Source organism: Anomalospiza imberbis, chromosome 10 (genome assembly GCF_031753505.1).
Source record: "Anomalospiza imberbis isolate Cuckoo-Finch-1a 21T00152 chromosome 10, ASM3175350v1, whole genome shotgun sequence".
Taxonomy (NCBI): domain Eukaryota; kingdom Metazoa; phylum Chordata; class Aves; order Passeriformes; family Viduidae; genus Anomalospiza; species Anomalospiza imberbis.
Genome location: NC_089690.1, coordinates 20,349,437 through 20,369,584, shown reverse-complemented (window position 1 = coordinate 20,369,584; position 20,148 = coordinate 20,349,437). Strand labels below are relative to the sequence as shown.

Sequence of the window (20,148 nt, the reverse complement as noted above, 5' to 3'; positions counted from 1 at the left end):
CATGCCTGGAGAGGTTTGGCCATGGTGGGCTGGGGTTTGATGTCCCCAGCTCTCGGGCTAGAACAGGACATGCCTGTCTGCTGGGGAATGCGGGCTCAGTGCAGGGAGGAGATGTGGAGCACAGGGTGCTGACATCCATGTCCAAACAGAAGGGAATGGGCTAAGAAGAGCCTCAGCTTCAGCCTTTTCCACCCAATCCTGCTCCCCACAACGATTTATTTCTAGTTGTCTTTTTTTTTGTGGGCACAACCTTTTCCTCCCTCTGCCTTCTCTGCTTTGCAGGTTTCCAGAAGACTGAGGCCCCGCGGCCACCGGGAGCAAAGGACCTCCATGGTAACTAACTCTCCATCAGCACGAGCAGTGCTCCGCTTCCCAAGCCCCCGATCTTCGGGATGGCAGAGGGAAGGCAAACAGGCACAGCGCACAGGACTGCTGGATGGGGATCCCAGTCCTGCACAGAGCCTCTGCAGCTACAACCTGGCAAGGACAAAACCTGATAACCACATTTTTATAAAAAGACCATCCCCTAACCAAAAAGGCAATAAGTAATTTTCAGAGCTGTGGAGAGTGGGAACCGTTAAATGTGTTTTCTCTCTCTTTAGGTCAGTGTAACACCTCTTTTCAGGGAAAATACACGTAAACCAGCCTGTTAAGAAATAAGTGCTGTGTGCCTACATGCTGATTTTGGCAGACAGGAGCCTGCCCAGCACAGGGATTGTCCATCCATTCCCCATGGCTCGCTGATGGGAGACAGCAGTGTCAGCTCATTCCAAGACTGTTAAAAAAAATCAGTTATCTGGTTAATTAGGGCAAGTTATTAACCCTTTGTTCACACTGAGTAGAAGCAGGAGCTCAGAACCTGTAAAGATGCAGAGGGTAAGCACAGAGGGTTCAGTCCAACTGCTCCCAGTGTTACATTCCTCACGTGCCAGCTCTTTATTGCTGGGTTTTTTAAAGAAATCATGTATTTTCTAAGGCTTGCACAGTACAGATTTTTCCCTGATACATCTGCATTCTTCTTCTGCCCCTCCATGCAATATCCTAGGATTTTCCATGCTGTTATACAGTGCCAAAGTTGCAGGGGCAGCTCATGCCCCAGCACTGCACAAATCCTAGCGGTCTAGACAGGATGGCTCCTGCTTTCCACGCAGCTGGCAGGGACCTCCAGCGGGTGCCCTCGTGTCCTCTGCTCCCTAAGCACCCGCTGATGGACGTCTCCATGGGCCAGGCAGGAGCTCTGTCCCCCTCTTGTTCCACCATACTGCCAGGAAAAACTCCCTCCCTTCTCAAAACAATGACAACTTGTTTCTTCCCAGCATATCCATGGGACAAGTCCTCTTTGAAATCCATGCCAGTAGATCTGCAGCAATTAGAGAAGCTGGATGCCTACGCATTAAAAGTAAGTCTTGCTTTTGCCTCTGTCCTCCTCCCAGCTCCCCTGCGGCGACGTTCCATGAACCTGGCTCCCAACACCAACACCAGCTTAGGCTGAGCTATGGGGCAATGGCATTAGAATCTCCCAAACAAGAGAAAAAACTTTTCCCTTTAAACACTAGCAAAGAAATCCCACTCTGGGAACTATAACCAGAAATATATAGACTTACAGCACTGTAGCTCTATTTTTAAGGAAGCTGGAGGCAGAGCAGTCTCTGGCAGGTGAGGTCTCACTGGCTTCAGAAGAACAAGAAATTGTGAGGACAGGAGCTCTGCCACAGGGTAGATCTTCACCATGACCTTGCAATGCTTCCTCCCCACACACAGGTGAACGTCACGAACAGCGTGGAGGAACTGGTCAAAGCCCTGCTGAAACAAGCCCGGACTGACCTGGAGAAGGTTCGAGCCATATGGATGTGGATATGCCATCACATAGGTAGGCTGAGGTCTCCAGCTGAAGATAAGGCTATTGCTGTCAACCCTGTCCCACTGCCGTGGCATTTTACTCAGTGTTTGTGGGTTATTCCCATGTGGGGAGTGGAATAAAGGCTTTCTGGAGGCTTTTATCCAGAAATTCATCCAGAGGGTCTCTCACCACCTCTGTTTCCCAGTCTCTCTCCTCACACTGCCAGGCTCCACCAGGTTTGTGTGCCCATGATTAACCTGTAACACCATTTGAGGTGTGACCATCCAAGAACCAGAGCAAAAGCCAGGCTTCCCAACACCAGGGGCCTGCTTGTCACCTTCAGAGCCCCCCTAAGACACCCAGATTTGAGGGGGTAAACAAGGAGCAGGTGATGATCCAGATTTCAGGAGGAACCTGGTCTAGTGGAAGGTGTCCCTGCCCATGGCAGGCAGTTTGGAATGAAATGATCTTTAAGGTTCCTTCCCACTCAAACCATTCTAAGTTTGATCTCCATCCCTGTGCCAAATCCCCACAGCCCGATACAGCCCCTCCAGCACAGTATGAGATGCTGGTGCCTTTGCTCTGGGAGGGTCCCAGAGTCACAGAGGACACTGTCCAGCTGCCTTGCCCAGCTCCATGTCCCACATTGTCACTTGTATGATTGCAGTTCCTGCCTGTATCTGCACCTTTCAACCCTCCAGCAAGCTGCAACCTCTCAGGTTCCCCTGCCCTTTCCTACTCAGTCCAAAGGCTGGAGTTACACAACAACCAGGAGATGGGAAGAGGAGGCAGCACTTGTAGCCTCTCCCATCTGGCACATCAAAAGGAGCTTCTTGCCACCCCAGTGCCTTGATGGGGGAAAAGTGGATATGCAACATGATGACATTTTGCGTAACATAAGCAAAAAGGTTTATTTCCCATTAAGTCTTTGGGCAGAGAGGCAGAGCTGTCCTTTCCCTCACCTCCTACACATCCTGATGAGCACTGCTGTCGTGCAGGCCAAGTGATGGAGAGGAAAAGAGCAGTTTGGGCAGCACTGGCCTCATCTCACACCCACTGAGATCAGCAGCTACAGGGTTAGCATGGTCAGATCAGTCCCAAACTGCTTTAGTCTTGCCCTGAAATATGGAGAGTGTTGATTTCACTGCATGTCCTGAAGCCCAAGCTTTGACTCACCCAGCACTGGTTATTCTGTCTGTCCACTGTTAACCCATTTCTGCCCACAGTACCTGGGCCAGGCCGGTTGGAGTCAGTTCATACTCCTCAACATTCAGGGGATGTTTCTGGCCCTGACAGCTATGCTGGGATCTCCTCACAATATCTTTTACACCACCTTGGCCCTGGCTCTCATTCCTTCCTGTGAGACTGACTGTATTTACACACACAGAAAAGAAACAGAGTTGAGAATTTAAATCTGCTGGCAAAAATGCAATGTATCTATCCTGGAATTACACTGATGTCATAAACTCCTCCCTTGGATGGATTTTAAGTGAGAACACTGCTCTCTGGGCATCTCTTCCCACTCTCTTCAATTCCTGCCTGTGATGGGCTGCTATGCTCATACAGCATCAGCACTAAAGGAAATAATTATTTTAGCTGTCATTTGCAGCACAAATGGAAAGCCCCATGGAGCCAGCACCCCTCAAAGTGCTCTGTAGCTTTGCTGTGGTCAGTGAACAGCCAGGGTGGAGCAGCCAGCCTTTCCCAGTGCCTGGAGCCAACGCCGAGGAGGCATTGGCCGAGCCCCTCGGATAAACGACAAGCATTTCGTCAAAGCACACACACAGCCTGCTGCTGCTTTTCTTCCTCTGCCTCAGCACCGAGGGGAGGGGGAGCCAGCTGATGCAGCATTCCTGAGAGCTTTGTCAGAAAAATACATCTGTATTTTAAGAAAGAGGTTGTGGACAAGGCCAAGGCTGGTGGTATTGAATTTACCTTCCCAGACCAGTTCCGCAAGCTCTGTCTGAAGGAGTCCTGCTGTGCTGCTGTTGTGTACTCATTGCAGCAAATCAAGATTTCCTGAGCTTCCAGGTGCTGAGATGACCAGACTGGACAGGGCTTGGAGCAACCTGGTATAATGGAAGGTGTCCCTGCCCCTGGCAGGGGATTGGAATGAGATTAGCTTTAATGCCCCTTCCAACCCAAACCATTCTACAATTGTGTGACTCGCTTGCAACAAACCACTTCAAGTGTTTCCCAACAAGCTGCTTTCCAAGTATTTTTTAACATAAAGTTAAAAAGAGTGCAAAAGTGTTAAGAGTGCAAAAGCCTCAGTGGTTTCTTTTGAGGTAACACCAGTCTGACTCCTTCAAATGTAGTGTGCTCTGGTTTATACTGGGAACTCTTCAGATCGTCCACTTGAGGGTAATTCCTGAGGATATTCATTGTGTCCAAAAATCAAAGTTTTCCTCCCACTTGGATTCAACTGCTGAACCCCAGCCCAAGCTTAGAGCAAAGGGTGATGAGGGACAGAGCTGTCCCTCTGCCCCAGCAGTGTCCAGGCCACCCTCCCCAGCACAGCCACAGCTCATTCCCCTCTGCTCACGGAGATGAAAAACAACACAAGTGCTGCTCCTGCTGCCCATTGGTCCCCCTTGCCTCAGGCTTTTGGATGAACTCTTGTCTGTGTTCCTTCCCCCAGAATACGACGTCGTGGGCTACCACAACAAAAGCCAGGTGTCGAGCAAGCCCAGAGACGTGCTTCAGATGGGCAAGAGCATTTGTGAGGGCTATGCCGAGCTCTTTGAACATATGTGCAGGTAAATTAAGTTCAGAAACATTCAATGCCAGGGAGAGTTAACATTCCTTGTCATGTCCATGCCTATCCCATCTGCCTTTGCATTGACTGATGTGACTTTAAGCAGGACGTGGAACTTTAGCTTTCCAACCATGCTGTGGAAAAACAGCAAGTCCTAGAAAGGTCAATTTTGCTCTCTCCTCCACTGCCTCCACCCCCCTCCCCAGCATAATTTACTTGGTGCCATCTGCTGAGCTTCGCATTGCATTAACATAATGGCAGATGAAAACATGGAGATAATTTGATTAGAAGAAGTAGGATTTTCCTTGGGGTATCTGGATGTGAAGGTTAAAAGCATCACAAGACTTGAACAAGGAGTGCTGTCTCCAACATGGTCCCTTGCAAGGGGTAGGCAGAGTCCCAGGAGGAACTTTGCCTAAACCCTCTGGAGATGCCCTGTCCCCTCCAGGAACACCCCAGGGACACTGCCTTGCACTTACCACTCTGTTCTGTCCCCAGACTCAAGGCACAGCAGTGTTGAAGCCAATACTGCAATTCCTATAGGGATGCAGCCCCAATGCCTAAGGGAAGGAGAACCCCCAAAATCCACAGCAAGGAAAGCAATGAAGGTGCTTGGAGGTTTGGGGATCAGCCTTAGGCAGAAGGGTAGCCCAAAAGGAGAAAACTGGACCTGCCAACTCAGGGAGAGGAGATTGGAAGGGACTTCCTAAAGTGATCATAAGAGGGTGGGCTTGCAAGATGGCCCTCCCAGGAAGAGGCTTTCACTCCCTTGGAAAAAAATCACAGAGCAGTTATTAATAGCACATGTAAGTAACAATTGGCTTTCCACACCATGCAAAGGGATTTGAGAAGGTTTTTACCATGGAACAGACAAAATGTACAGGGAAAAGGAGAGACTAAAAACCCCCAGCATACTGTGCCAGATGCTGAAGTGGTAAATGCTTCCAGCCAACAACGTATCCCACAATATACATTTGGTCCATTCCAACCCAAACCATTCTATGACATTGGATCTTGTTTTCTAAAGAGTAAAGAAATAGGATGGTGAAGCATGCATTTATAGCTGCAACCTATGGAACAGTTATTAGCAGTTAGAAGGGGGGAATTTGCATCTGTTCATTAAAAAGCATATGCTTAGTTCATTAAAAGCATTAATCTTTCCAAGGATATCTCTGACTATTTAAAGGCTCTGTTGATTTACTCTCGATTCCTCAGTTCCAGGCTGATTAGTCACTATGTGATTCAGGAAACCTTCCAGTCATCAACCTATTATATTGTCAAATATTAGCAAAATGTTTAGCTCCTGTTGTGAAAAACTGTACTTAAAGACAACACCCTTTTCTTGCACAGAGATCTCCTCATCCCTTCTCCCCATGCTCTGCTGCTCTTACACTGAGTCTACGCAGAAAGTCAGGAGGCAAAGAGCACTCATCTTACAGAAAGGCTTTTCAGAGCCAGGTTTTGGGGGGAAAAGGTGTTTTGACATGCCTTTTTTTCCTAGCTCCTATGAGGGAACTTGAACAAACAAACCAATTTGCCAGTCACCAGGAGTCCCCCCAAAAGTCCTGCTGAAGGCAATGGCTGACGTTGATTGAGTCCTACTTGTCCCAGTGCCAGAGAGAACAATTGCTGTTGTAGACACAACACTGCCACCTCTGACCACAGCTTTGGCAGCCAGACTTCCTCCCATTAGCTGAGATTCCTGTCACAGAGGAAAGGTGGGCACAGATAGTGGGAAGCTGGCCATAAGGCATCACTTTCCAAACATCAGGTGTGATAGCAATGAATGCAAACACAGGCTCCTGACCAATATTTCAGCAGCACTTATCAAGAACTGGCTTCTCAGCTGACAAGCAGACTCAAGGAGTCTGGCTAAGTGAAGCAGTGCAAATTCATGAATCCAATTTCTGGCAAACCTCACAGCCTGGAATTAGGGAGACACTCGCTCACCAGGGTTAGTGATGGAGGCACAACAATTATTTTCCCAGGAGAGGTTTCAGCACCTCTGGGAGCAAAGCTGGCCTCACTGCCTAAAGGGGATCTGATCAGTTTGCTAGCTGCCCCTTCTTCCTAAGCAGTCTGTAAATATCCCAGATTTCACATCCTCTTGCTTCTCCCATTTCCTGCAGGCAGTAGCTTTCCCTCTTTTCAGGCACAGAGGCGTACACCTACCTACCACAAGCATAAACCATTCTGTTCCCTTCTGGAGAAGCCAGATTTGCTCCTTTTTTAGATGAAATGATCAAAGTCAACCTAAAATCAAAGGAAAGAAGATGCCATTGAATTCCAGTGACACCTGTAGTAAGAGCCGGAATATTTCCGATGGTTTTTGAGGCAGAAAAGCAACTTTGTATTTAATCTCTTTGCTGCATCAAGCAAATGTTGCCAACTGTTTCTTAATTCAGTTCTTCCAGTCCATTTTGTATCTAGGTCATCTTCAACCAGTCCTGGAGATTTTCCCAATCTTCTCTCTGCCTGCTTAATTTATCTGTATGAAGTCATTGACATGAGAGACATGAGCACCCTTTCACCAATACAGAATTGCTCCTTTACAGGATGTTTTAGCTTGGATTTTTGTCTGTCCATTACTAGAGAGACAAGTTTAAATGCTCCGGTCTTTATTTTGAGAACTTCGAACACATCCAAGCACAAACTCTTTTTGCTGCTTTGCCAATGTTCACTGTAATTGAGAGCACCATGAGAGGAGAACTTGTCCCTTAATGTTCCCTCTGAATATCCCAGCTAACAAGAATATCTAGAGAAGCCTGGAAGGATTAGATCCAATCCCCATGAAATTAGTGGGAATTTGGTACTTAGCTCCTTGAAACTCCTAGGATCAAATCTTCACTAAAGATCCCAGGCCAGCTCCTAGTCTCAGTTACATCATGCAAATCCAAGCTCTCACCATCTTGTCAGTGGAGTTGTTCCAGATTTACTGCCCAGCTCCCTGCCAGAATTTGACTCACAGGGGCCTGTGGGCTGGCAAGGGCTTTCCAGACCACCTGCAGCACCAGGTTTCTCCGTGGCATTCCTTCCAGCCTGGCCTGTTTGTTCTGGATACGCGTGGAACAGGCAGTGCCTGCCATCACTGCTCCATCCTCTCCTTTGCTGAAGTGCTCACCTCCCCTGGAAGCCAGCATCCTCTCTCTGGGAAAAGCAGCCCTCCCTACAAGCTCCACTGCACTGCTAGTTGCCAGCCAGTATCTGTTATCAGGCCTCGACTTCTTAACAACCATGCTAATTATCTTCCCCATAAATATCACTTTTCTCCTGAGCTAAACCCACATTATGCAGACAATCTCTCTCTGGAAGTCTGCACACTTTATTACTTAAGGTAGTTGTTCCATTTAACACACTTCTCTATGAAGAAGAAAAATGTCAATGCTGTCCTACACAAAAGACAACGCTCCAAGTGAAGCAATTTTAGATTAATGGTGAAATAAGATGCCAATGTTAGAATCCATCAGCAGAGAGCTTATTAACACAGTGCTTATTTAAATCTTATTTACATATCCACGCAGGTATTCATCATGTTTTTAGAAAGAGAATATTTAATCATTTCTACCCTGGGCAAGCACAAGCTCATTCTTTCAGGAAACTAAATCAGCATCCACAATCCCGTGAGGTCTGAGATTCCTTAGCTGGTGTCAAACACCAGGCCCACTGTCAGGGGGAGAGAACAGCCTGTGCTTTTAATTTATAATTACATGGGCTAATTGTGGACAGCAGCAAAGGGATTCCACTGAGTAACAAGACAGAGAGCAATTAAGCACACTTTATCCTGTCATCCTCTAACTGTGCTGAATTGATGGTGCATTAGGCAAAAAGAGAGGCAATATGCAAAACTGGGAGAGAAAAGGCCCTTCAGGCCCTTCCTCCAGCAGGATGCTCTCTGAATCTCTGTGCAAAGACTACAAAAACAAACAGCCCCACCCAACACCTCAGGCATCATCACCTTTTCTCCTTCCCCAGAAGTACCTGACAGGTTTAACACAGAACTCTCCTGCTACAGCTTATCATTTCCTTTTAGTCTTGCAGGGATTCAGTGCAAGAAGCTCTCGGGACATGCCAAGGGACATGGGTACAAGACAGGGCAGACCTTTACAGGGGACTCTGACCATGCCTGGAATGCTGTCTACCTTGAGGGAAGGTGGCATTTACTGGACAGCACCTGGGGGAGCGGTTCTGTGGATGATTCCTTCACCAAGTTCACCTACAGGTAAAGACCCCCCTCTATGAGTACATAAACCCTCCACAAAGGCAGAAAGAAAGCTGATGGGATTGGCAAACCAAACAGACACATTTGGGGCCACAGGAAGACCCAAAGCTGTCACTGGCATATGTCACAGTACATGCTGCAGTTGAGACAGCCAAGATACACAGAGTGTCACCACACAATTTCAGAAGGCTTTAAGCACTCACCCAACACAGTAACACCACACCTCATCAGAAGGCTTCAGGTGTCTGCCCATACAGAGCAACATCACGGCACTTCAGAAGCTTCAGGCATCTGCCTTTCTTGTTCTTTAGCCCAGCCTTTTATCCCCTCATGTTGATGCATGGCACCTGTGTGCCCTCTGTTCCCTTGGTGGTTGCTCAGTGCACCTGGGCACTCCATGGCTCATTGCTGTCAGTGCTGCTCACCTGATTCTCACAGCTGTGCCCACTGGGGATGAGGCTTGGCCACAGCCCCACTCCCAATCACCACAAACTGTGAACCTACACAAAGCCATGGGCAAGACACCCAGGCTGCCTGTACAAGGCATGGAGCATAGCCTGTAGAGAGGTAGTTGCCCTGAGCAGCAAGTCACAAACTGCTAAAAGCCAGCTGGGTTTGCTTGTCACATCTTCAGTTTAGGCAATAGCCTGTGGAGTCACAGCTTTTGTGAATTGATTGCAGTCAACACCCAGTGCCTCCTTCTTTTTCCAGGAGCCTGTGGGTGCAAGGGAATAGTGCAAATACTCAGCATTTATCCTAAAGCTCAGCATTTGCCCTGGAAACAGAAGACCAAAGCTCAGGCTTCTTCTCTGCCTGGAGAATTTCAGACCCACATATCTCAGTTTATCAGCAGCTCAAGCCACTCCAACATCCTCCTGTTGAAACCACCACCACTGCGCGGGGGAAGAATTCCCTATTTGTAATTACTCATTTTCCCTTATTTCTCCCTTCTCCCAGGTACAATGAGTTTTACTTTCTGACTCACCCGGCCCTGTTCATTAACAATCACTTCCCAGATAACAGTAACTGGCAGCTCCTTAAGCCCACGCTGACACTGAAGGAGTTTGAGAACAACATGCTGCACAACAGCAACTTCTACACGCTGGGGCTGCTGGCTGCACACCCGGAGACTCCCATCATCCGAACAGGTAACGGAGGAGCCATGGAGCATCTTCTCTCACGCATCCCACATCCAACACACACCACCGTGCACCTCTTCAGGCAATACTGAGCAACCTGAGTGAGTCCAGCAGCTCTTTTAACATAAAACCACTCAGGTGCCACAACTGAACAAGGTGCACATTTAAAACCTCCTCCCTTGGATTTTTCAAGAGCTGCAGGGACTTAACTGGATGGCTAATTTGTGAATGCTAAGAACAGAGTTAAAGCTTATGGACATCAACATTTTAGGACATAATGAAGACTTCAAGCTGTTTGGGAACAGGCTCACAGGGAGGTAGATTAACCTCATATCTACATACTGGAGAGTTCCTGCAATTTGAAGCTCCTGGGAGCAGCTACTGGGCTGGCTATCAGGTCAAATCACCTCTAATTCAGCCCTTCATGATCATAGAATTACAAAATTCCATAATAGTTTGAGTTGGAAGGGACCTTAAAGCCCATCTCATTCCAACCCCCCACCATGGGCAGGGACACCTTCTACTAGACCAGGTTGCCCCAAACCCCTTCCAATCTGGCCTGATGGTACTTTCAGTTAAATTTCACACAGGCTTTCACATTCTAGCAGACCACAGCTCCATGTCAGGGTGTATAAGAACAGGATAAATGCACATCTCCCAAACAAAGGCCACTCTCATTCTTTCTGAGGGACACGCTGTGACCTGCCAGTTGCAGCTCTTGGTTTTACTTCTAGAGAAACAGCAACTTATTGGGCCAGATTAACCTTCCCAGAACAGGGGGTACATTAGGGTTAAAAACTGTACTGACACTCCTATGCAGCCTCTTTTCTTTTGTATTTCCCAGTAAATGGAAAAGCCTCTGTATCCGTGGACTGCCGTTCTGGCACGTTATTTATGTTTAAGCTGAAGGGAACAGATGAACACGGTTTGATGACTTTGAAAAGACATGGAATGGAGCTGGATATCTACCCACAGAAGACAGGGAGACAAAAGCTGGAGATCTTTGCCAAGCCCTCCAAGGCTGAGGCTTCGGATGACGTCTACAAGTGCGTGCTGGAGTACGTGGTGGAGTGCGAGTCTGTGGACAAGGTCATGCGCTTCCCCAAGGACCTGCACCAGCCCGTCGGGCCGAGCTGGTTCTCAGAGCGCCAGGGCTTCCTGCGGCCGTCACACAGCGAGCCCGTCCTGCACACCAACGACGGGCGCTGCTCCCTCACCTTCACCCTGGGCAAGGACATCAGCGTCCTGACCTCGCTGCACACCGACGGCAGCAGCAGCCTCGCGGAGGACATGGGCAGGCGGCACGTGCTGCAGATCCACCGCAGGAACCAGATCGAGTTGAAGGTCCACCTCCCACACGCAGGGAACTTCGTTCTCAAAATCTACTCCAAGAAGAAGTCGGACCCTGGTAATTATGATTACATCTTCAACTACCTCATCAGGTGCCTGAACACGGAGGTGAAGTGGCCAGCCTTCCCCCAGAGCTACAGCAAGTGGCTGCAAGACTACGAGATCGTGGAGCCGCTCTCGGGCCTGCTGCCGGCCAACCGCAACGTCCAATTCAAACTCAAAATGCACGGCATTGCCAAGGTGCTGGTCCAGGCTGAGAACACCTACCCTCTCACCCAGAACAAGGGCTGCTGGGAGGGAACCTGCAACACCTCGGGGTGCAGAGAGGTGTTTGTGATGGTGCACGAGAACGCCAACCACAGCTTCTACTCGCACGTCCTCAAATATGAAGTTGAGACCCAGTAACACCCACTCCTTGTTCTTTCACCCACCTGCATGAACCAACCTCCCCAACATGCCCCAAATCAGCACAGCTTTAGGAGATTGCTCATTCTCTCAACCAAATCTGTTCTTTCAACAAATGCAGACAACACTTGCAGGCTTTTGCCAGACTGCAGGCTTAAAGATGGCCAAGGAAGCAGAAAATCCTGTTAAAAAAGGAGCAGCAGTGGAAGACATGAGATAAAACCATCACCTACATTTCAGTAACACTGTCCAGACAAATATTTAGAAGAAAACAACTGACTGTCTGCAGGGCATTCTGTGCCAGTAGGAATTGCTGGTTTCCAAGTTACGGACCATAACAAAAGTCTTACGAGGGCTACTCCAAGAATTCACCTAGTTATGGGGCAGGATAAAGAAAGTGCACCCTGGTTTTGAGCAGCAACATTGGACATGAGGAACTTCAGGATATTTAAACCAACATTCATTATAACTGTAGTCAAGTTGCAAAATACATCCGAGGAAAGAGAAGAGTTAGGAAGAAGATACAACATGAAGTTTCCTTGTGCACGTCACTGTCTTACAGATTTCAATAAAACTGGAAAAATACTTTTTACACTGACTCTTAAATACAATAAACAAAACAATTTTTACCTTTTTATATTAGAGTATTGTAGAGACTTTTTCTGCTGTAATTATATCTGAAGCATAAGGGTGTTTCCATAACCAAAACTACAGTAAAAATGAGAATAAAGTTCTCAGAAATCACTCCTTCCTCCAAACTGTCTATGCAGTACTGCAGCTATAAACTAACGGGGTTACATGGGCCAGCAGGCTGAGTGACATTATTATCATGTAACAAACCATTTGGTGCTGTACTCTTGGAAAATGCCTCCATGCACACAGCAAAGGGGGGCTTCTACTGAATCTCCATCATCCTGAGATGGAGCAACATTTTCATAACTGATTCAGATGTCTGTGAGCATTAGCATGACCCAAGAGTTATTATGTTTGAGCTTGAATTGAAAATAAACCTGTGACGTTTTTGCACTCTGTTTCATTGACCAAACAATATGAATTCTCTTCCCAAAGCTATTGTATTTTCCACACAAAAGAGGTGGGTTACCCCTGCATTCCCTCCTTAGTGACTGGGTGGCAGGAGTTACTCACAGGGCTGCCCACCTGTAGCAGGCTCACTCCTACGTTACTCCTTTGACCCCAGCATCCAGGGCTGAGTTCCCATTTAAGCAGGTTAAGTACCTGCAGCCGGATTCCAGGATCAGCACTCTCTGTGAGGATGCAGGCTGCTGCAGACAGGGGCTGCAAGCATAAACACAACATGTAAGCTAGCAGGGCTTACTCCAGGGTAAGCTGGGAGCACAGCAAAGCTTCGGGGTCTTTTTCTACTTGGCGACAAGAGCCTTCATATGCAACATAAAAGTAGGTTTTAAGTCCTCCCCTAAACATCTCAGTGTCTTTGCCCTCAAAAAGTGGTGGCAGCAGCTCCTCCCCGCAGGAACACTCACAAGCCATGGAGCCCAGCAGGCACCTGCTCCCTGGGCATCAACACAGACTGAGCAGCACAGATGCAAGGCAGACTCAGGGATCTTTTGTTTGCCTAAGGACCTTGAAGGCTAAAGCAAGTATTGTCTGTCAGCACAGACAGTCCTGGTTTATTTTGGTGCCTGGCAGAAGGGCTCTTTTTTCTCAGATCCCACTTTTCAGATCAAGGAGGATACACTGCAGTAACTTTCATTTCACAGGTCTAGCTGATACAGTCAAGTACATCACTTCTTACAACGGCAGGATAAGGAAGCATCCCAGAGAGCTTAGCAGCTAAAGAAAACAACTTCTTCCACCAAACAGGGTCAAGGATACCAAAGTACAGACACTCTTCATGGAACCACATATTTGATGTTCACAAATAGGCACAAGCACACACTTTGGTGAAGCCTCTCTGCAGGTGACACCGCTATGAACGCCACCCCTGCTCCTTGTCTCAATGACTCACTCCACAAGCCCTCTCTCTAAGCCCACATGCTCTATTTCTGTCTCAAGATGGCAGGGGAACAAAAATTGATCCCAAGGGAGTAGAGATGACAGTTTATTGTCCCCTACTTAGCACAACCTCGGGGAGTATTCCCTGTTCCTGCAACCCAACTCTGCAAAATCCAGGCATTTGCAATTCCACACATCTACAGAGTCACAGATTCTTTAACCCCTCAAAGTAAGGAGTGACCCCCAAGCACTGTCACACCCACAGCAGAACATCTGTAACCCACTAAAGACAGATGAAGCCTGCACAGACTCTACAGATGTACAAAAGTAAGTGCTGCAAATAAAGTTCCACACTTTTGTCTCAATCAGAAAACACATTGGCTCTGCCCTGCAAGTGTGCAAGAAAATCTTTAGTGCTATTGAAGGCATAAGTTCAAAGACACAAACCCCCTCTTCAGCTTCATTAATAATAAAGTTTCCAGGGCCAGGTGATGATTCCAAGGGAGGTTTGACACTGCAAAGGCAGAGAATGCCTGAGAAACCCTCCAGCCTCAGATAAAAGCACCTCAGAAGTCTGCACTTGCTGTGACATCTCCCTCCAGGATAAACACCTCCTTCTCCTCCTCCTCATAAAAAATGCACATTCTTTAGGTTCCAACACTAGGAGAACAGCTCTGGAACAGACTTCTCAGTTCTCTTGGGGCATCTGCAATGAGAGAAAGAGGGAAAGACAAAGTACACGCACACCAACACAGAGAAGTAACTCAGCAGTTCCCCTGCTGCAGATACTTTAGATTACATTAGTTCAAATTTTTAGTCTACTCCCCGAATGAAGCTGCTTATTACAGGTATTAGAAATTCATAAAACTGTAGGATTATAGCTGCTAATTAAGCAAATGGATCATCTTCAGTCTTGCTCTTCCCTTCTGCCAACACAAACTGCCAAATATCTCTGCTCTGAAGGGATATGGAAGAGCACATCTGAAACAAGGCAAAATGTCTCCTGAACTGCTGAAAACACCAACAGCATGATACAACACTCAGTAACTAAAATCTTCAGAAAATACAATACTATTTACAAGGTATCATTTTAAAATGAAATTGGTGGCCTCACTGAAGGCTGTGAGGAATCCCTAAGGGTTCTGGCACTCAGTGCATCTATAGGTTCATCTGCAAAGAGGAAACAGTTTGGTGTATTCTGCTGTTCAGATTTTATCAAAACGCCCCACGCCCAACAAGTCCTTACTTGAGATCTGGACAGACAGGGTGGATGTTCCAAAAACACCCATGGACAGTTCTGCAGAGGATCCAAGGCCACTGCTGGATGATCACAGTGCAGGCCCAGCTGAGGGCAGTTCAGCATCTCATTACAAAGGCTGCACAACGAGAATCCAGAAAGGATTTGAAGGTGTTACCCTCATGCAAGGAACTCCACAAGAAAGCCAAAACACAAGGACTTTTTGATTGGAACATTTCTAAACTCTGGGATACAGAGGTGCATGCCCAAGTGCAGCTCCAGTCTGCAGCCAGGCACCTCCTTGGCTGAACTCACCTGTCTGACACAATGGTTGGGCTCTGTGTACACATGGTGCTTTTGAATTCCTGTTCCTTGGCAGCATTATGCTGCTCTAACACAAGGTGAAGATGATGGAAAGGAACGGGAAACTTATGGACATGGAATGTCCTCATCCCAAGGTTTGCCGGCACAAAGGCCATAAAGACTCAGCCACAGGAGAACTGCAGCGACCCCAAAACAAAACAAGTCCCTGGGAAATAAGTCCTGTTCAGTCACTAACAACTTAGCTCCCTCGAGGGAAATCCGAATATTTTCCCCAAAGGAGGTCACAGATGTATTTTGATGCAGCAGTTCCACTGGACTGTCCAGATTCAGCCCAGGCTGGGACCAGCTCACATGGCAGCTGCAATGATGTGGATGAACCTCACCTGCTTGTGGGTTCCCCTCCCATCCAGTGTCATTTCTCATTCCCATTTCTCTTTTCCAAGAGCCATGACCACATCCAGAATTCAGGCACTCATTTCTCAGCTATTCTGCAGTACTTCAAGCACTCTGTACAGCAAGATAAAGACACCAGATACTACACAAATTGTAAAGGGCAGAAGCTACAAGAACCAGGAAATACTAAGAAATTCCACTAAGGGCAAATTAACTGGAAAAAATGCAGATAGCCTAAAGGAAAGAGGAATTTTATTCCCTGTTCCTTGAAGAACATAGCTATGCTGTGATGGAAAAGGTGTCGATCCAAGATCCTGATGAGAAAGGAATATAAGCCACAATAGTCACTTTGTGTATTTGTATAAACAAGAAAAGAGGTGTTTGACATTCTGATTTATTTCAAGGCTTTCACACGTATAAAATATACTTTAAAAACTTTACATAAAAACTAGCAAATGGTTTGCTTTTAAAAAACACCATCAACTTCGTGAGGGAGCACATAGCTCTGATGCAGGTCTCTGACCTATGGCAAGCTGACTAAAATGCTTGTGGTGTAACACCCCTCATCAGAGCAAGCATGTGGACAGGAGCTCCTTTTCCTCAACTCCCATCCTGCTGATTCAGCTCCAAGTAGGACACATGGCTCTCACTCAAGCTCCAATCCAGCTGGATATAGGCACCTTCCCAGTCACAGTTTGGAAGCACGTAAGGAAACCAGCATTCTGATTCCACAACAAACACTATTCCTGGTGTTCAAATCGTCTCACTATCTTGGCACTCTCTTTTTTCAGTTCCTCAATGTGAGCATTTAGGCACTCCAGGATGTGCTGGGATCTCACTTCTTCATCTTCCAGGTATCGTGCAGCAATGGATCCAACAGAAGCTGTAGGCAAGGGACACTAAAGGGAAACAAAGGGATTATCAGGCATTCCTTCATTCCAAGTTTTGGCCAGAAACACCACTGATCCACAAACCACACCACTAAACATGCTCCTTGAGTGCTCATTTCCACCTTAGTGGGCAGTCTAAGCACTCAGGTCTCACATTTGTATTGGCAGGTCACGTCCCTCCCAACAGCCAGCAATGACTGCTGCACAAAGCCAACACTGCCAAAAATCACTACTAAAAAATCAGGGCTAGAGAAGGTCACTACAGAATACCAAGGAGTTTGCCCTGGGTGTTGGTGCAACTCAAGGTCTACATCCTGCTCATTGTCTCCATAAAAATCCCAGTGAGTGGGAGCATCTCAGAGTTTGAGTCCAGGGAAGGGAAAGCACTGCCAGACTGTATTTTTGCCACATATTCCCCACTGGGAATATCTCTGCTTTCTTTCATATACCTCCTCTTTTTCCCCAGAGTAACAGGCTCCTGAGACAATCCCACAGGCAAGTACAGACCATATCCCACTGCAGCTCACAGAGCAGCACTTCAGTCCAGCCAGCAATGGTCAACAAACCACTCCAGATTCTTTCCTTTACAGTCAACAACTATTCCTGCTCCTCACATCACTTACCCACAAGTTATTAACTTACAAAAACAACAATGTAAACCAGGCTTAATGTACAAGCTGATGAAGAGAAGCCTTGTGCACAGGGGCTGGCACGTGAAATATAAGGTTACTAAGGGGCTGCTTTCCATTACAGACAAATTGTCTCGGTGTCTTGGCAAGAGAAAATAACTGGTTATTTCCAAATCCTGGAGTCTCTGGTTTTCAGGTCTTGTCAACAGCCAGAAACAAAGGGAAACAGAAAAGGCTACAGACAACAAGCAAATCTCTCCCACCCCACTACTGCCTACTGGTGAGAGTTCTCCTCTCTTAATGCTAAAGGAATTGATTTAAAGACTCTGGAGCCTGACCATGAACAGGGAGATGCAGTCAACACCAGGAGAAATATCTGCATTTCCTTAGAAATCTTATTTCTACCTCTCAGAATAAAAAGCAGCCCATTGTCTTCTATTAAACATCAAGCCCTAGAGCTTCTCAGACCCTGAAGTGGAACTTTCATACTTTGGGTCCAATCTTGCAACCTGAAGATTTTCCATTTACAATAGTGCAGTTCCCTAAGTTCCCAACACTGTTTTCTGGGTATGTGCGCAAGCTACTTTACTCCTAAAAAATAAAGACCTATTCTTGGTAGTAAACTTTATCAAGACCTGACAAGCCTCCACTTATCTGTGCATTAGCCTTTGAGCCTCTTCTCTGGACTCCTACAAAAAGATAGCTAATAGTTTAATAGCTGTCACTGCTACCAACGCAAAAACAGAGGAGAAACTGCTCTGAGCACTGCTGGGGCAACATATCTGGAGCAAGGACCAGTGCTCAGCATTCTCCCCTCCCTAAACATGACAGGAAGAAGTGATTCAGTGCAAATTTTCTGTCTCTTGGTCAAGTGCTTCAGCAACTGAGTTGAGGTAGGACAGAGAAAGTGCTAACACTGCTCCCGATGAAAAAAGTACGATCAGCAACCGGGAAAAGGAGCGGGCTCCCCTTGTGCAGTGAAGCAGGGATTTCAGGCTTTGTCATCAGCAAGCAGAAGCAGCTTTAAGTTCAGTGTGCTGACTGCTGCAGCCTGTTTGAAAAGGGGTAAAACTCACCCTGTGCTTTACATATGTGCAGTAACCAGTCACCCAGAGACTGAAATACTGACATACTCAGCACTCCACATCCACTCTGAGCCTCTGCTACAGACCCAAGCCAAAAGCTGAAGCAGAATTCTGAGGGGACACGGGCAGGTCCTGGTACTCAAATAGTTGCAGCACCATGAGCTCCTGGAATTAACTTAGCAAGCACACAAACACAAAGCTCTTCTCCAAGGAGTTCTGAAGAGCCACCATATGGATCCTCCTGGCCAAGTCTTAACCATCCAGCAGTGGCTTTCTTTCCCTGTTTAACATTTTATTTACTTAGAGGATCACACACAACATGCAGTTAGGTCATGCATTCAAATCCCTGTCTCCTTTTGCCAGATAAGAACCCAGCTCTATTTTCAGCTGTTGAGCAGCAAGTAGCTCCTGTACAACTGCTTACCAAAAATACAGATTCTCTGTGATGTTTTAAGGCAGGCTGCTTAGATGCTTCATCTGCAAAATCTTTGCTTTCATCCACCACATGAAGCACAGACTCTGCTCCCAGCCAGGCACGTGACTCCTTGCAGTTCTTGCTGCTGCTCTGGGAGGGTGGCTCACCCATCTCAGGGCTCACAGCTCCTGTTTCAGCAGCCCCACACCTTTGGGAGTCCCTGTGATGATGCTGAGCAGTCCTGTCAGGCTGGAGATGTGTCCTCTCTGTGGGTTCATCCTGCTCGTGCTGTGCTTCCCGAGTTGTCCTGGAAGGAAGGTTTGAGCACAGGACTGATTTTGTCTCTTAGCAGCTGAACTGCAGCAAAACTCACACAGAGGCAACAATTAACATAGATGTTACTAACAGCCCTGGCAATCCAAACTTGTTTCCATAGCACTTCCAGACACACATTCAGTCCCTGTGGAATTCTCTCTTCTGCTACTGTAGATACCAAAAACCACAGCCTGCACATCCTAGCACAGCAACAGAAAGGAACACAGCTGCCTGGGCCACATCTAATCCTGTCACCAAAAACAGCACAGACTGCTGCTCCAGAGAGAGGCAAAGGCAGACAAAAGACAAACACTGCTAGCTTTGCAGAACACAAACCAGCTGGGACTCAAAGCTACAAACAGTCCTTGTCTTCTCCCAGACACACAATGCACTGGAGAGAGACCCAGCATGCCATTAAACCCCACACATCCCCACACCTTCTGCCCTCCTTCACCCTGAGGAAGCAGCATCCCTGGGGTCACTCACCTGAGCTGTACATCCCGGGGCTCTTTGCCTTGCCCCTGCTGAGCCATGCTCTCAGGTTCATCTGGGCACACCTGTGCAGTGACCCCCAGTTTGGCCCTGGTCTCTGCGAGGTCCGCCCGCAGCTGCTGGTTCTCAGATATTAATTTCTGGAGCTCAGCAGCATAGTCCTCCCTGAGTGCTCTCAGGGTGCCATCGTCCCCCTAATAGACAAAGAAAGGCAGAAGCCAAAAGTTCTGGTTTGCAAGACACATCCAGAGCAAAGGCCAGCAAGAGATTCCTTTAAGGCATACCCCCTAATCTCATTTTGACTGGCAAAACCTTCAAGATTTTCCTAGGAGAAAATTAATTATATGTATGCCTTATTGGACCTGTATCCAGATTCAATGTGCTGATCTGCCTGGGAAGGTCAGTCTCACCACTGGATTCCTTTTAAAACAGGAAAACATGGACCTTAGATAGTTCAGGTGTACCTGCCTCTGGCCTTTCTGAAACTCCAAACAACTTGCTTCTTCCCATCATCTTCTTTTTACTAGGCCAGGTGGGTATGATTTCCACTGCTTCTACTCCTGTGACATTCCCACTTGCTTTTTGCCAATTCTATTAAACTTAGATGCTTCATTCATTCTCATCAGCTCTGTATTTAAGGTCTTTCCAAATGTGCATCAGGACCACCAGGCCAAGATCCAGCT

General features: G+C 47.2%; 2 protein-coding genes across 15 annotated transcripts in view; one reads left to right on the top strand and one right to left on the bottom strand.

Annotated features, from left to right (window-relative positions):
• Positions 1-12,455, top strand: part of KY (kyphoscoliosis peptidase) — a 32,879-nt gene extending 20,424 nt beyond the window's left edge. For all 8 annotated transcript variants that reach the window (XM_068201135.1, XM_068201133.1, XM_068201134.1 and 5 more), the window contains 7 exons: positions 283-333; positions 1,317-1,399; positions 1,762-1,870; positions 4,482-4,599; positions 8,629-8,817; positions 9,775-9,965; positions 10,801-12,455. In XM_068201135.1, the coding sequence (XP_068057236.1) occupies positions 283-333; positions 1,317-1,399; positions 1,762-1,870; positions 4,482-4,599; positions 8,629-8,817; positions 9,775-9,965; positions 10,801-11,711 (1,652 nt within the window). In that variant the 3' untranslated portion in view covers positions 11,712-12,455. The remainder of the gene's footprint in view (positions 1-282; positions 334-1,316; positions 1,400-1,761; positions 1,871-4,481; positions 4,600-8,628; positions 8,818-9,774; positions 9,966-10,800) is intronic.
• The window catches only part of CEP63 (centrosomal protein 63), a 121,264-nt gene that overhangs the window by 65,436 nt on the left and 35,680 nt on the right, over positions 1-20,148 (bottom strand). For 6 of the 7 annotated variants that reach the window (XM_068201127.1, XM_068201128.1, XM_068201129.1 and 3 more), the window contains 3 exons: positions 19,460-19,659; positions 18,668-18,965; positions 16,018-16,538 (listed from right to left, as the gene is read on the bottom strand). In XM_068201127.1, the coding sequence (XP_068057228.1) occupies positions 16,380-16,538; positions 18,668-18,965; positions 19,460-19,659 (657 nt within the window). In that variant the 3' untranslated portion in view covers positions 16,018-16,379. Of the gene's footprint in view, positions 1-16,017; positions 16,539-18,667; positions 18,966-19,459; positions 19,660-20,148 lie in introns of those variants that run through there. The other variant, XR_011002717.1, reaches the window with a different exon arrangement.